The 12,469-nt window shown below is 39.9% G+C and overlaps 1 protein-coding gene across 7 annotated transcripts in view; it reads right to left on the bottom strand.

The window, feature by feature from the left end:
* The window catches only part of FAR2 (fatty acyl-CoA reductase 2), a 138,494-nt gene that overhangs the window by 15,090 nt on the left and 110,935 nt on the right, over nucleotides 1-12,469 (bottom strand). For all 7 annotated transcript variants that reach the window (XM_071733376.1, XM_071733374.1, XM_071733372.1 and 4 more), the window contains 3 exons: nucleotides 11,635-11,679; nucleotides 5,081-5,199; nucleotides 2,275-2,342 (listed from right to left, as the gene is read on the bottom strand). In XM_071733376.1, coding sequence (XP_071589477.1) covers nucleotides 2,275-2,342; nucleotides 5,081-5,199; nucleotides 11,635-11,679 — 232 coding nt within the window. The remainder of the gene's footprint in view (nucleotides 1-2,274; nucleotides 2,343-5,080; nucleotides 5,200-11,634; nucleotides 11,680-12,469) is intronic.

The raw sequence follows: 12,469 nt of genomic DNA, 5'->3' as shown, positions 1-12,469 counted from the left end.
GCTCGCCTAGGTAACTTGTCAAGGCTACATTGAAATGAAATTTTCACACGCTGAACACTATTTTAAAACTTGCTCTAAGGTTTAGTTTTGAACAGGAGTTGCACAATGTATTCCACAAAGTCAGACTAGCAAGACTTGCATTGCAGCCAAGCAGAATACACTTCTTCAGATTAATATTCAGTTGTCTGACCACGCTGTGGTAATAGCAGAAAAAATAACAGCAGTAATGGAAGACAGTAAGAAAAAAATTCCAAGGCATGGTATTACTCGGAAAGGAAAAAATCAGTTAAGGTTCCTGCTAACACCAGAAGTCTGTCTGTATCTGGTGAGTGGTAGAATGAACTGCTCCGCAATAGATGGTTAAGTGTAAACTCATAACTAGACTTCCATATTTTATAAATAATTCTCTTTTAGATTATCTTTCTTCTCCTTCTCTCCAAGCTCACCAACTTTGTACTTAAAATGTCCCCATCTCAGAAATTTCCATTCCCTACCCAGGGCATCCTCAGGCCACTCCTGTCTCAATTTCTCTGTCTGATCTTTCCCTCCTTTCCTCCTCCCCTCTTCCAAAAAACTGGTAGAAGATTGACTTGAGAATTGAGAATGTGTGGTTACAGTCATACCATTCCAATGCAATAAACCTTTTCCAAACTCATTTCTTAAACCATGTGATATCTTTAAGGGCAAAATCTTGCTCTTTGATAATCTGTCCTAACTCCTGTTCATGAATCTATACCTAAATACCCTTCAGCAGGCTGCTGCTCTCAGGAAAACCGTGGCTACAACATGTGACATAAAGAGCTCCACAGTGTCACCCAAGGAGAAAATTTTGCCTTCAGCCCCATCCTGCAGCTGAACTGCTTATGCAAGCTTCTGCTGTGCTCAGATTATTTCATTGCTAAATTCACGGTTATAAGCAAAGTAACAAAGTAAGATCAGTTACAATGCATTAATAAACTGCTGTCTTCATCAGTAAAATTACACTGAAAATAGCTTTGGAAAGGCAAACCTCAGGTTGCAGTGTTATGGCAGCAGCTGCCTGAAGTGGCAGCCTGTGAAAAACTTTGCATTTACTCCTGTGAAAAAGCCACAGAAGATCTGACTTCACACATTATGAAGACTGGCTACATTTCTTAACAATTACCTATGAAGTCTCACCTCTTCTCTCAGACTGTGACAGATCACAGTATTAAATCACTCATTAGAAAAAAAAAAAAGTCAGGAACTTGGTGTGATTTTCTGACTGCTCATCCAACTGCTGAAACATCTCTCCTGTTAAATCACTCCATCAAATATCATGGTAGGACATTAGTAGGATTTTCAGACAAGCCTTGTTCTCAAACTGCAATTATGGTCTCAATTTTCTGCTGACTTACAGTTTTCCAATTAAATAATGCAGAGAGAAATGCAAAGCAAAGGCTGAGAAGTGGAACACCACCACAGTGATTTGTCAGCATCCTGTATCTGAGGCACAAAGATTTGAATTATTGTATAACAGCAAGTGAATCAGACCCTGTTCATCTGTCCATGACTGCACTGATTGAATAAAGTATTTCTGCTGCTCAGCTTCAGTGTGAGTTTTCTACCAAAGGGTGTCAGGATTTGTCTCCCTTTCTTTCAGCCCTACCTTGGAAGCACTTGATGTCAGCCACAAAAAAAATTGGGATTTTTCCACTGATGAAACTAAGGATGAAAAGGCAAACCGTTCTTGAAGCAGACTTGTCATCTCAAGGTTTGCCTTCTCAAGTCTACAGTAGTCACTTCTGTTCACAATTTTCCTCACATAAAGAGGAAGAGAGGCTACTTTACTTCCATAATACACTAGTTTTCATTCACTACTGAGGTTCTCCAAGTGCTTTCGAAGCACAAAAAAAACCCCCAAACAAACAAACAAACCCAATCCAAAACACAAAAAATGTTCCCAGTCAGAAAAGGAAGATGTCCTATTATGGCAACACAGAGCAACTTTTCAAGGAATTAAGGAAGGGACAGGATATTTTCCATTCCTTTTCCTACCACTTTAATACCTCGTTGCAGCAAAGCAAGTACTTTGTTGGCTTTGGTGGTGATTACACCCACAATGAAAACTGAATAAAAGCTTTCCTGAGCTGAATGGCCACCACCAGGACCCTCACTGACTGCAGCTGAGCCTCCCACGTGCAGTTTGAATGACAGCTGCTGAATGCCACCTAAATATAGGTAGGCATCTTTTCAAAGCCTGGCAGAGGAATGCTATTGATGTTTGACATGTTCTGGGTTTAAATTCGACCTTACCCATCTCTCCCCAGAAGAATGGGTTGATTCCACCTGTTGTACAGTTGCACACCAACAAGTTTTTTGGTCTGGAAAAGAGAAAGAAGTATTATTTTAAGTTGTGAAGAAAAGCACTCACAGCTTTATTGATGAAGAATGAAAGCTAAGATTGCAACCCAAGAAACACTAACATCAGCTCATTAAAAATGCAGAAGGAGTCATTTTTCATAAATATGAAAATAGAGTATAAAATGAAGTTTTAATAACTTCATTTTAAACTTCATTTAGTAGTCAGATTCTGGAGAGCATATGAAATTAACAAAGACAGATGGAGTTTAAGAAAAATGATCCATATATCAAAAACTATAAATAAGTAAGAAAAGCATACATACTGACAAATTTAATGCTTTCCCTTAGCATACTGTAAATAACAGTCCCAAGCCAACCTCAGGACACACTATGTATTTTGTGATAATTTATTTAATGAATATGAGTTATGTTACTTTTAAGCTCTATTTGTCAGGGTGGTGATTACAAATCAACCCATTTCAACAAAATTCTCATTTTAATGCCAAATAAATCTTAGTTGCTATTTGTACGTGGAACAAAACATAAATCATACTGGCTTTTTACTTCCTTTGATACAAGGCAAGAAATATCCAAACAGCTTTCTTGATCCAAGCTTTGCCAAGGAGCAAGTGATGCCAGCAATGCAACATTTTTCTTTCTCTGCATTAGCAGCTGGAGCCATCTGCCAAAATGCTAAAAGAAATGGTGTCTGGTTTTGAACAGAGGATAGCAGCTTGGCTGGAGGATACAGCATCTCAGTGCTCCTGGGTGCCTGTGGTACTCCCAGCCTTGCTCCACTGGGGAAAGCTGCCTGAAAGGAATTTTCTTTACAAAACTTCTATGTCTGATGCAGCCAAGTGATAGAACCCCTTAGCCTGGGATAGGAAATCTCACACAGTAATACTGGAAAACTGCATTTGGATACTGCACAGTTGTAATGGTACTTTTTTTTTTTTTTTTTTAATAATGCTTTGAAATCATGGCATTTGATTGTATATTATCATTATTAGTAATCTCTAGCAGACTTCTAGTTATGGTTAGGACTAACAGATGTGTCAGGTTCTGTATCCACAATCTCTTGTAACTCTGAGTTACTCAGTAGAAGTCTGATAGAATGTTAAACATAAAAATGCACAGTAGTGCTTAGTGTGGGAAACTGCCTTATGGAAATGAGTAAGGCAACTCACTAAGGACTAAATCCAAAATAGGTGCCAACAAAGAAAACTCACCTAGTGCTAAGCCACACGCACAGCCTGTGGCAAAGTGTACTGAAGTGAAAGCACAAACTTTCACTTACAACAGTTTGGCCCAATAAATACCAGCAAAGAGGATTTCTCCATTTTCCCAGCTCCAATGAGGAATCTCTCCCTGTTGTATTTTTCCATTCTCGACCCTCCTCATAAGCCTCACACCTTGGTAGAGTGTACAGCTTTGCAGAGCTTCCACAACAGGTAAAGAAGATTACAATTCTTTGCTAAGTTTTACAATTTAATTTCCCTCACTAATTTCACCTGCCCTGAAGGAGACTGACTTTCTAATCAGATGATTTGGAAAAAAAAAAATTAAAAAATTAAACCACACATGCTATTCTTCAAGACAGCACCCAAAACTCCCTCCTTGAGACATTATATTTACAGAAGGTTCAGGCTCTTGTCTTTTTGTTTACAGATTTCTAACCCTGGGGTTGCGCACAGCTAGACAAAGCTTTAATTCAAGTTCTGCAATTGCTCCTCTAGCCTATTAATTATTTCTGTGGGAACTAGATTAAAAGCATGTATCTGTCACCAAGGAAAAGCTGAAAAAACATGGTGCATTTCCTACTATGGTCTGAGCTTGGAAGTCAGCCTGACTGCTGAGATACTGCTCATCAATCAGCACATTACCATCTCCTTTCCCAGCTTTATGGACAGCCCTTTTCATTGGGAGGCTCTCAGGCAGTGTGTGGGTAAGGGGAAGCTGTATTTTTTCCCCAGGCTGTGTTGCTTTGCCTGTTGCTGATGGAGGGGGACAAAATGATGAGAAAAATAAATCTGAAGAGCTGGTGAGCTGCCTTTAAAATCCTTTTATTTAGGTTACTCTACACAGCTCTTCTCTACCCACAGTTCAGAGAGCTTCCTCTGTCTTTCAAAGTAAAATATTTCTGCTTTTATCTTTCCTTGTATTGATTTCTCATGGTTGAACAAACCTCCAGAATAATTCATGTGGTTTGCTCTGTAGTGCTTCCTACCTTATGATTACAGGTCAGAGCTAGAGATTCACCAGCAAAGAATATAAAACCTTGTTACCTTCTCAACAACACAAAGAATGGGATTTTCTTTTTAGAACATCTGCCCTGTTGTATCAGCCCACAATATAATTATATTGTGCAGTGTTTTCCAAGGAAAACACGTGGAGCATTTTCACCAAGAAAACTCTAGAAGCCACTTGAAAAGCTGCTTAGTGTAGCTGCCTGACAAAGGGGAGCCAAAAATGCCTGCAGTAAAGCTCTTGGACTTCAAAAAAGGGACTTCTGAGAAAGACAGGAGACTTGTAATCTGTGCTTAAGCTGTACTGAGAAACAGGTCCCACGTGTAGCTTTAGAGATTTCCTAACTCTAAACCCTGCCTTTGTTGCTTCTGCACCCTCGGTCCTTGCCAACCCAGGGAAGAAAACATGAACCAGAAAAATGTATCAGCAAGGCTTAGTTTCTGCTTCCCTTTCAAGCCCTGGTGCAAGCAGCAAATGCCCTGTTCTGGCAGCAAGAGGAGCACCTTCCCACCTGTGCACAGCCGTGTACCACCCAGCTGCCAGGGTGAAGTTGATGGCCACGTCTACTGGGATCATATCTGCCACGGCTTCGTTGTTGGCAATGACCGTCCGCAGAATCCCTTTGCCTGCCTGTGGGACAAAGACAAAAAAAGACACTAAAAGTAAGACTGGCAGCGAGGTTTCCTTGACTTGGAATAAGGAGAGGCCACCATGGCAGCACTTTTCAAGACCAGCATTAGTGTCAGTAATAGAAGATTATTTGGTTTCTCTGAAAACAAACAAGGATCTTGCATGGATCACAGCACTGTATTTTCAGAAGTCCAAAATATGATGGCACGTGGGCTGTGTGTAACATGAAACAAGTGGGAACACGTTGCTCCGGGGGAGATTCCAACTGAAGAGGAAAATTTTTCACTGTGGGCACAGTGAGACATTGGAATGGTCTCCCAGGAGAAGTGGTGGATTCCCTCACTTTGGAAAAAGTCTCAGCTCGATGGGATGCTGAGACATCTCATCTAAACTACAGTATTAGAAGGGTTAGACTAGATGGTCCTTGAGGTCCCTTTCAACCTGACATCCTATGATTCTGTGAAACATTGTGATTCTTTGTTAACTTAATATGAAATACTGTAAGAAAGAAATATATTTGAATTTACTGCAGAAAAATTCCTAGTGATAACTAAAGTTCCATTTTCTTAGGCAGACAGAGGTCTAAGTGTCCCTCAAAGACAATAGTTACTTTGGAAATGACACCAATAGGCTTTTTGGAAAGTTTACTCCCGCTCCTGTGGAAGTATTCACACCTTCCTCTTTTCCAAAGCTTTGTTTGTTAAGCACAAAAATATAGTCAAGATGTGGCCTCTGCCCTGCAGAGCTCACTGCCCAATTTAAAACAAGATTCCCTTTTAATTCCCTAAGAAATTAATGAGTGAAAATACAAATTACTGTCAGTTAAAAAGAAAATGGAGGCAAGAACAGTCAGATTTTTATTTTGCTTTGGTTGGAAGTGTGCTTGCCAGGGGGTCACACTCTCTGAAATAAATGTATATTTAACCTGAATGCTTATCAAAGGTTTTCCCCAGTGACATCCAAGTTAGGCTTTGGTGGGCGACACAGCCAGGACAAGTCAACAAAATAAAGAAGGTGAAGGTGGGATGGGGTGAAAGAATTTGAACCCAGTGTGTCATGTATGAGGGCTGAACAGAACAAATGAAATGAAAAACAAACCCCCAGCAGCAGAGGGAAGGTTTCAATCAAGTTATCTAGCATGTGGGAAACTATATGTAATGGATTTGAGATTCATATAGAAGTTGAGGACCCAGTGAAAAAGCTGGGAGAATAAAAGCAATAGTGAAACAAAGAAGCAAAAAAAATCTGTAATTTAGATCCATGTAAAACCAGAGAAAAGGAATAAGTGAAAGGACAATGGAATATGCTCTAGAGATTCACAAATATTTGAAAGTCAGGGCAAAAAAAGTTAAAGCATTTTTCTCCTTTCTTTCCAACCTGATCCCATTTCACGATGAAAAAGCTTTCCAGCTGTGAAAAATAATTTTTTTTCTACAGCAACTAGGCAGGACGTGCCTCATTGTGCAAAATCACTTGCCTGAATTCTGGGAAGAAAAAAGATGTGATGAAAAAAGGATTAAAGACTCTGTACCAACTTACGAAGCACATACAACTGTCTACTGCTCATTGGTGACTTCAAGGGATACCACAGTTCCAGGGTGGGAGGTGTTTATCTCAGTTATTTTGTTCTCTTTCCCCTCCCTCTCCTTTCTCCTATAATCAGATGGCTTTGTTACATTTCACAGCTTACAAGTAAGGGAATACCAGTGATAACTGATTTAATTTTCATGTGCTGAGATCAGCTCATCCTTGGTGCAGGTGGCAGAAGGATCACAGAGGGACGGGCTCAGACACAGGGACCACGTAAGCTTCCCCCCACAACTCCATCCTCCTCAAACCCAGGGCATGCAGTTAAGTTCTGCCACCATAAGCTGAACCATGGTTATGCTTGGACATTAAAACCTTAACTTGCAACACCACTCAAATTTTTGGTTGTTGTTGTTTCTACTACTGATTTTTCAAGCAAGGAGAAGCAAAAAGAAACAAAGGAGGAAATCAAGCTCAGCTATGAATTTTCCACTGCTGTGAACAGATGCCCACTAGAGACCACTGCGTGACCAACTATCACATTTGCACAGGTGCACTGAAGACCTTTTAGAGATCTTCAAAAGGAGGAATTTTGATGGATGTGCAGCAAAGATGACTGTATTCAGAGCAGCATGTGGTGGTCTCATACACATGGATGAATGAGGCCTTTTATATCTTATGTATTGAATTAAGACTTCAGGTTTAAGATTTTTTATGTTATTTCTTACATTGGAAATGGTTTGGTATTTCTTTATTGGGTGTAGCTTGGGTTCATGTCATAGTTGCTGGCTTCTTTCTTTTAGTTAAATAGAAGATGCTGTATCTGAAGCCTCCAAAATAATTTCCTGGTCTGAGTCTGAGGTTTCTGGACAGATGTGCTTTGGGGTCAGTCACTGTCCAGAACATGAATTAAACCATGGCTCTGCCCTAGAGCTCCACTGCCTCGCAGGGAGAAAATCTGTCCATGTAATACAGAAAAAAAGATAAAATGCCTCAATTACAGTCCAGTGGGAATATAATTAATTTCATTTTGGTTTTCAATTGACAAAGCTTCACCCTGCAGCAGCTAGAGGAACCCTAGGCAAAAGAAACATAATTTGACTATCAAGAACAACTTGAACTCCCATATTTTATTAATATTTAAAAGAAAGATATCTATTTGAGGAAAGAAATCATCAGACTCAAATATTGTAGTGCTGACTGATATAAAAAAACCCAACACAACTTTGCAAGGTTTGGTGTTCAGAGTGTGCCCAGATGATCCCAAAGATCACCTGAGCCAAATCTGAATCTGCAGTTTGTTCTCCATATAGGATGAGGTTGAGTTAGAAATGCTCAAATGAGTATTTTAGTATGGGGGGAGAAGGAACGGACTTCAAAAAAACCCACACAATCACCAAAACACTTCCCTTTTGCCTTTTCAATCCAGGTAATCTTTAAACTACCAAACAGGATTTCCCAACCCACTACATCCAACATATCAATTCAAAAGACCTAAAGTCTCTTGGGATCCCTAATAATAAATACCTTTCACAAAGTCATCATCTCTACACCCTGCACCTAGTGGTACTGCTCTTTTTCTTGGTAATTTGGTCTTTCTTGGTAACTTTCTTGGTCAAGTCTCAATAAAGTTACATTAAAAATCATCACTGAAGAGTTCAGTGCAGATGACCTGAATTTCAGTGACTATTTCCTATACAGAAGAACTTACGAGCTTCAACCCTGAACCAAAAAAATACCATCTCTATTTCAAAACTATTTCAGTACAAATGGAAGCTTTTATATAAAAGGGAAGGAAGATATTTACTACAGTGACCCTATAATCCCAAAGCCTTTACTTTCCATGGAGTAAATCTGTAGATAAAGAAACAGGCTGGCACCTGCATGTAAAACCTAACCTGAGTGAAACCACTGTTATATTTGCCTTTGCAAGACTAGAATTCTTTTGAAGAACATAAACCATAGAAGAACATAGAACATAAAATATTAGTATGAGTGGCAAAGGAGAAGCATATAAAATACATGTAAACTATAGTATAAGATCCCAAAGCAGACACTATATAGAAAATATATGGGCATATATGGGCAGATATATGGATATATGGGCAGAATTCCCAAATATTTAACCATTAGGTATTTTTTACTTATTGGCAGATTAACAGTAAAGAAAAAAGGGAGAAAAATGCTTTTTATTACTTGTGGGGAATAAAAAGCAATACAATGGAACTTTTTTGCATAACATCCTTCTTGCAAACCTATTCTGGACAAATTTTTCTTACAGACACCCTTAATGATGAAAAGTAACTATAAAAAAATTAAAACTAGTTATCATCACAAAGTTTAGAATCTGTCATGTAAAAGTGTAAGGAGTGGATCTGCAGAATTAAGGAACTGTAAATCCTTTATTTATTATGGTGACAAGAAGACATCATGATTCACAGAACCATAGAATGGTCTGGGTTGGAAGGGACCTTAAAGATCACCAAACCCCCGCCATGGGCAGGGACACCTCCCCCTAGATCAAGTTGCTCAAAGCCCCATCCAACCTGACCTTGAACACTTACAATGATGGGACCTCCACAGCTCCCCTGGGCAACCTGTTCCAGTCTCTCACCACCCTCACAGTGAAGAATTTTCTCCTAATGTCTAATATAAATCTCCTCTCTCCCAGTTACCATTGTCATTACCCCTGGTCCTCTCACTACGTGTCCCTGTAAAAATAACAGAGAAAAAAGCAGGAGATGCTGGGAGTAGAGAAGACAGGCAGTACAAGGTTTATGAGAAATCAGTATTGAAAAAAGAAGATGATTGATAATTACTTTAAAGAAGCTATGACATAAATAGGAGCTAATAACACTTTGTCACCACAAAGTATTTGGGGACTTTTGAATGTCTCTGAAATGTGTAAGTGGGGTTTCAGATAAAAGCATTAGGTGGGATTTACCCACTAACTTCAGTGGTCCTTGGGATTACAGGAGTAACTGTAACAGTTTCTATTTATGCTCTACTTCAGGTACAAAGGAACATTCTTAAACAAGATTATATTTGGATTTTATTCCCCTCTCCTATGATTGTAGACTACTAATCCTTTTATATACTACATCAGGCTGATTATAATCTAGCTTTTAGAAAGTAATCAGGTTGGGCAAATCACGCATGAACAAAAATATCTGCCCAAAGCTGTATGCATTATGCATCAACAGATACAACTAAGGCAGCAGCTTTAGTTCAGAAAAAAATAGAAGCCAGAAGAAAAGATATGCAACTTTACTGGTTTTGCATTTTAAATGGTAATGATCGTTTTCCTATTACAGCGAGTATTTTATTAACTTACTGCTTATCTTACAGATTTGTTCCTCATCACTTTGCACAGTAGTTATTCGCACCTGTGCTAAGCAAGAATATAGTGAATTATCCACATGACTGGCAGAGTCTGAATTGATAGTTACACACATTATTTAGGTGTACTCTGCACATGGAGAAATTCTGCGTAAAGCAATGGCAAGTGAGACCCATCTTTGGTACTGTGGAGTGGTCATAACCTAGAGCAGTGGACTTGGCACCAGAAGATATGAAAATAAATGAAAGGATAAATAATGCTACCTTGTATTGACGGCATGGTAATCTGGCCTGGAAAACTAAGTTCTGTTATAAGATTCAAGCTTTGACATCTGTGAATTACCCTGGTTTCAAGGACGCATCATTTGTTCTTTCTCTGAAAATCTGGCAAAAGTTGGACAAAACTGTAGGTTTTTGTAATAGTTTTTAGAATATGGAATTCACATTTAGTGAACCAGCAACAGAAATAGTCTTTAAATAATCTTTTTCAAGTGCCACATAAATGGACAGTTTTCTGGGTACAACAGGTACATAGATCTAAGGCAACTGTGTGACAACCTTCTACCAGGTTCAGAAAATTGCTATGATCCCTTTTTGCACACAATTTCAGCCTCACAAAGTGAGGCTGTAGAGTAACTTTAGAGTTGCTATGGGTGATGATACAAAGCTGGGAGGGGTGGCTGATAGACCAGAAGGCTGAGCTGCTATCCAGAGAGATCTGGGCAGGCTGGAGAGCTGGGCAAAGGTGAACCTCAGCAAGTTCAATAAGAACAAGTGTAGAGTCCTGAAGCTGGGTAGGAATAACACCAGGCACCAGTACATTCTGTTGGAAAAGTGGCTCCATGGAGAAAGACCTTGGAATTATAGTGGACAGTGAATTCTCCATGGGTCAAGTGTGCCCTTGTGACCAAAAGGGCAAATGGTATCCTGGGGTGCATAAGGAAAAGTGTGGCCAGTAGATCTAAGGAGGTTCTCCTCCCCCTCTTCTCTGCCCTGGTGAGACCACACCTGGAATACTGTATCCAGTTTTGGGCTCCCCAGTTCAAGAGAGAGAGGGATCCAATGGAGAGAGTCCAACAGAGAACTACTAGGAAGATGAAGGGACTTGAACATCTCTCCTATGAAGACAGACTGAAATAACTTGGGCTATTTAGCCTTGAAAAAGGACGGCTGAGAAGGGATCTTATTGATGTCTATAAATATCTGAGGGGTGGGTGTCAAGAGGAAGCAACCACACTCTTTTCAGTGGTGCTTAGTGATAGGACAAGGAATAACAGGTTTAAGCTAGAACATAGGAAGTTCCACCTCAACAGGAGGAGAAACTTCTTTACTGTTAGGGTGACAGAGCACTGGAACAGGGTACCCAGAGACGTTGTGGAGTCCCCTTCTCAGGAGACTTTCAAAACCCACCTGGATTTGTTCCTGTGTGGCTTGCCCTAGGTGACCCTGTTTTGGCAGTGAATTGGACTAGATGACCTCTAGAGGTCCCTTCCAACCTCTAACATTCTATGATTCTATTTTAGTAGCCCTAACTCCACTTTAGGGGGTCTAAATAGTAACCAGACATACCGCAACAAATATTCCACTTGTCCCGTTGAAGCTGTCAATCCAACCCTGCAAAAAAGAAGACCAATTACTATTTCCTTCCATGACATTTCTGCTTACACAGGCTTCTAAATGGTGACAATGCTGTGGTGCAGACAAAGCAAGAAGACACCAGTGAAGAAGGGAGCCAGCCTATCTGGGATAGCTGCCAGGAAGCAGACGAGGACAAAGTACCTAATTGATTTTAAACAGGGGATGCATTGTATGATACCTCATTCTGTATGCAATTTACCCATTAACAACAGAACCTAATTTTGTTATTAGAACAACAACAACAACAAAAAAAAGATTCCACTTTTTGAATGCCATCCCACTTCAGGTCAGGGAAACTGCCACTTGTGGGAGCTGGAGTTCAGAGCAGTGATGAGCTGTCTGACCTGAAACAGATTATGACATCTAAGAGAGTTCACTCTGTCTTTTCAAGATGGGGAGCTTGTCCCAGGGCCTCAGCTGTATCTCAGCCATCTCTGGCACACTTCAAGCTGCATGAAAGCTAAAGGTGACTTTATGTTGCCTTTCCAATTTGGCTACAACGTTAAGGCACATTATTCCTACCAGTATATTTACCTTAGTGAAATATTTCAGTCTGAAAGTTTGTCTGCATTTAATTACTGTGTGGGTGATGTGCATCTGCAACAGGCCCATACAAGTGGCAACCCAGTGAATCTGACAACTACCAACATGAGACAGAGATACCAGGTAACTGCACATGGCATTATCAAATGCTTTCATGGATAACGTGAGGTCTACTGTGCATACCAGAACCTCATTATAGACTGAATAGACCATGGAATGGCTG

Source organism: Heliangelus exortis, chromosome 1 (assembly GCF_036169615.1).
Source record: "Heliangelus exortis chromosome 1, bHelExo1.hap1, whole genome shotgun sequence".
NCBI lineage: Eukaryota > Metazoa > Chordata > Aves > Apodiformes > Trochilidae > Heliangelus > Heliangelus exortis.
The sequence above is the reverse complement of the archived record's forward strand: the minus strand, read 5'-3'. Positions and strand labels throughout refer to the sequence as shown.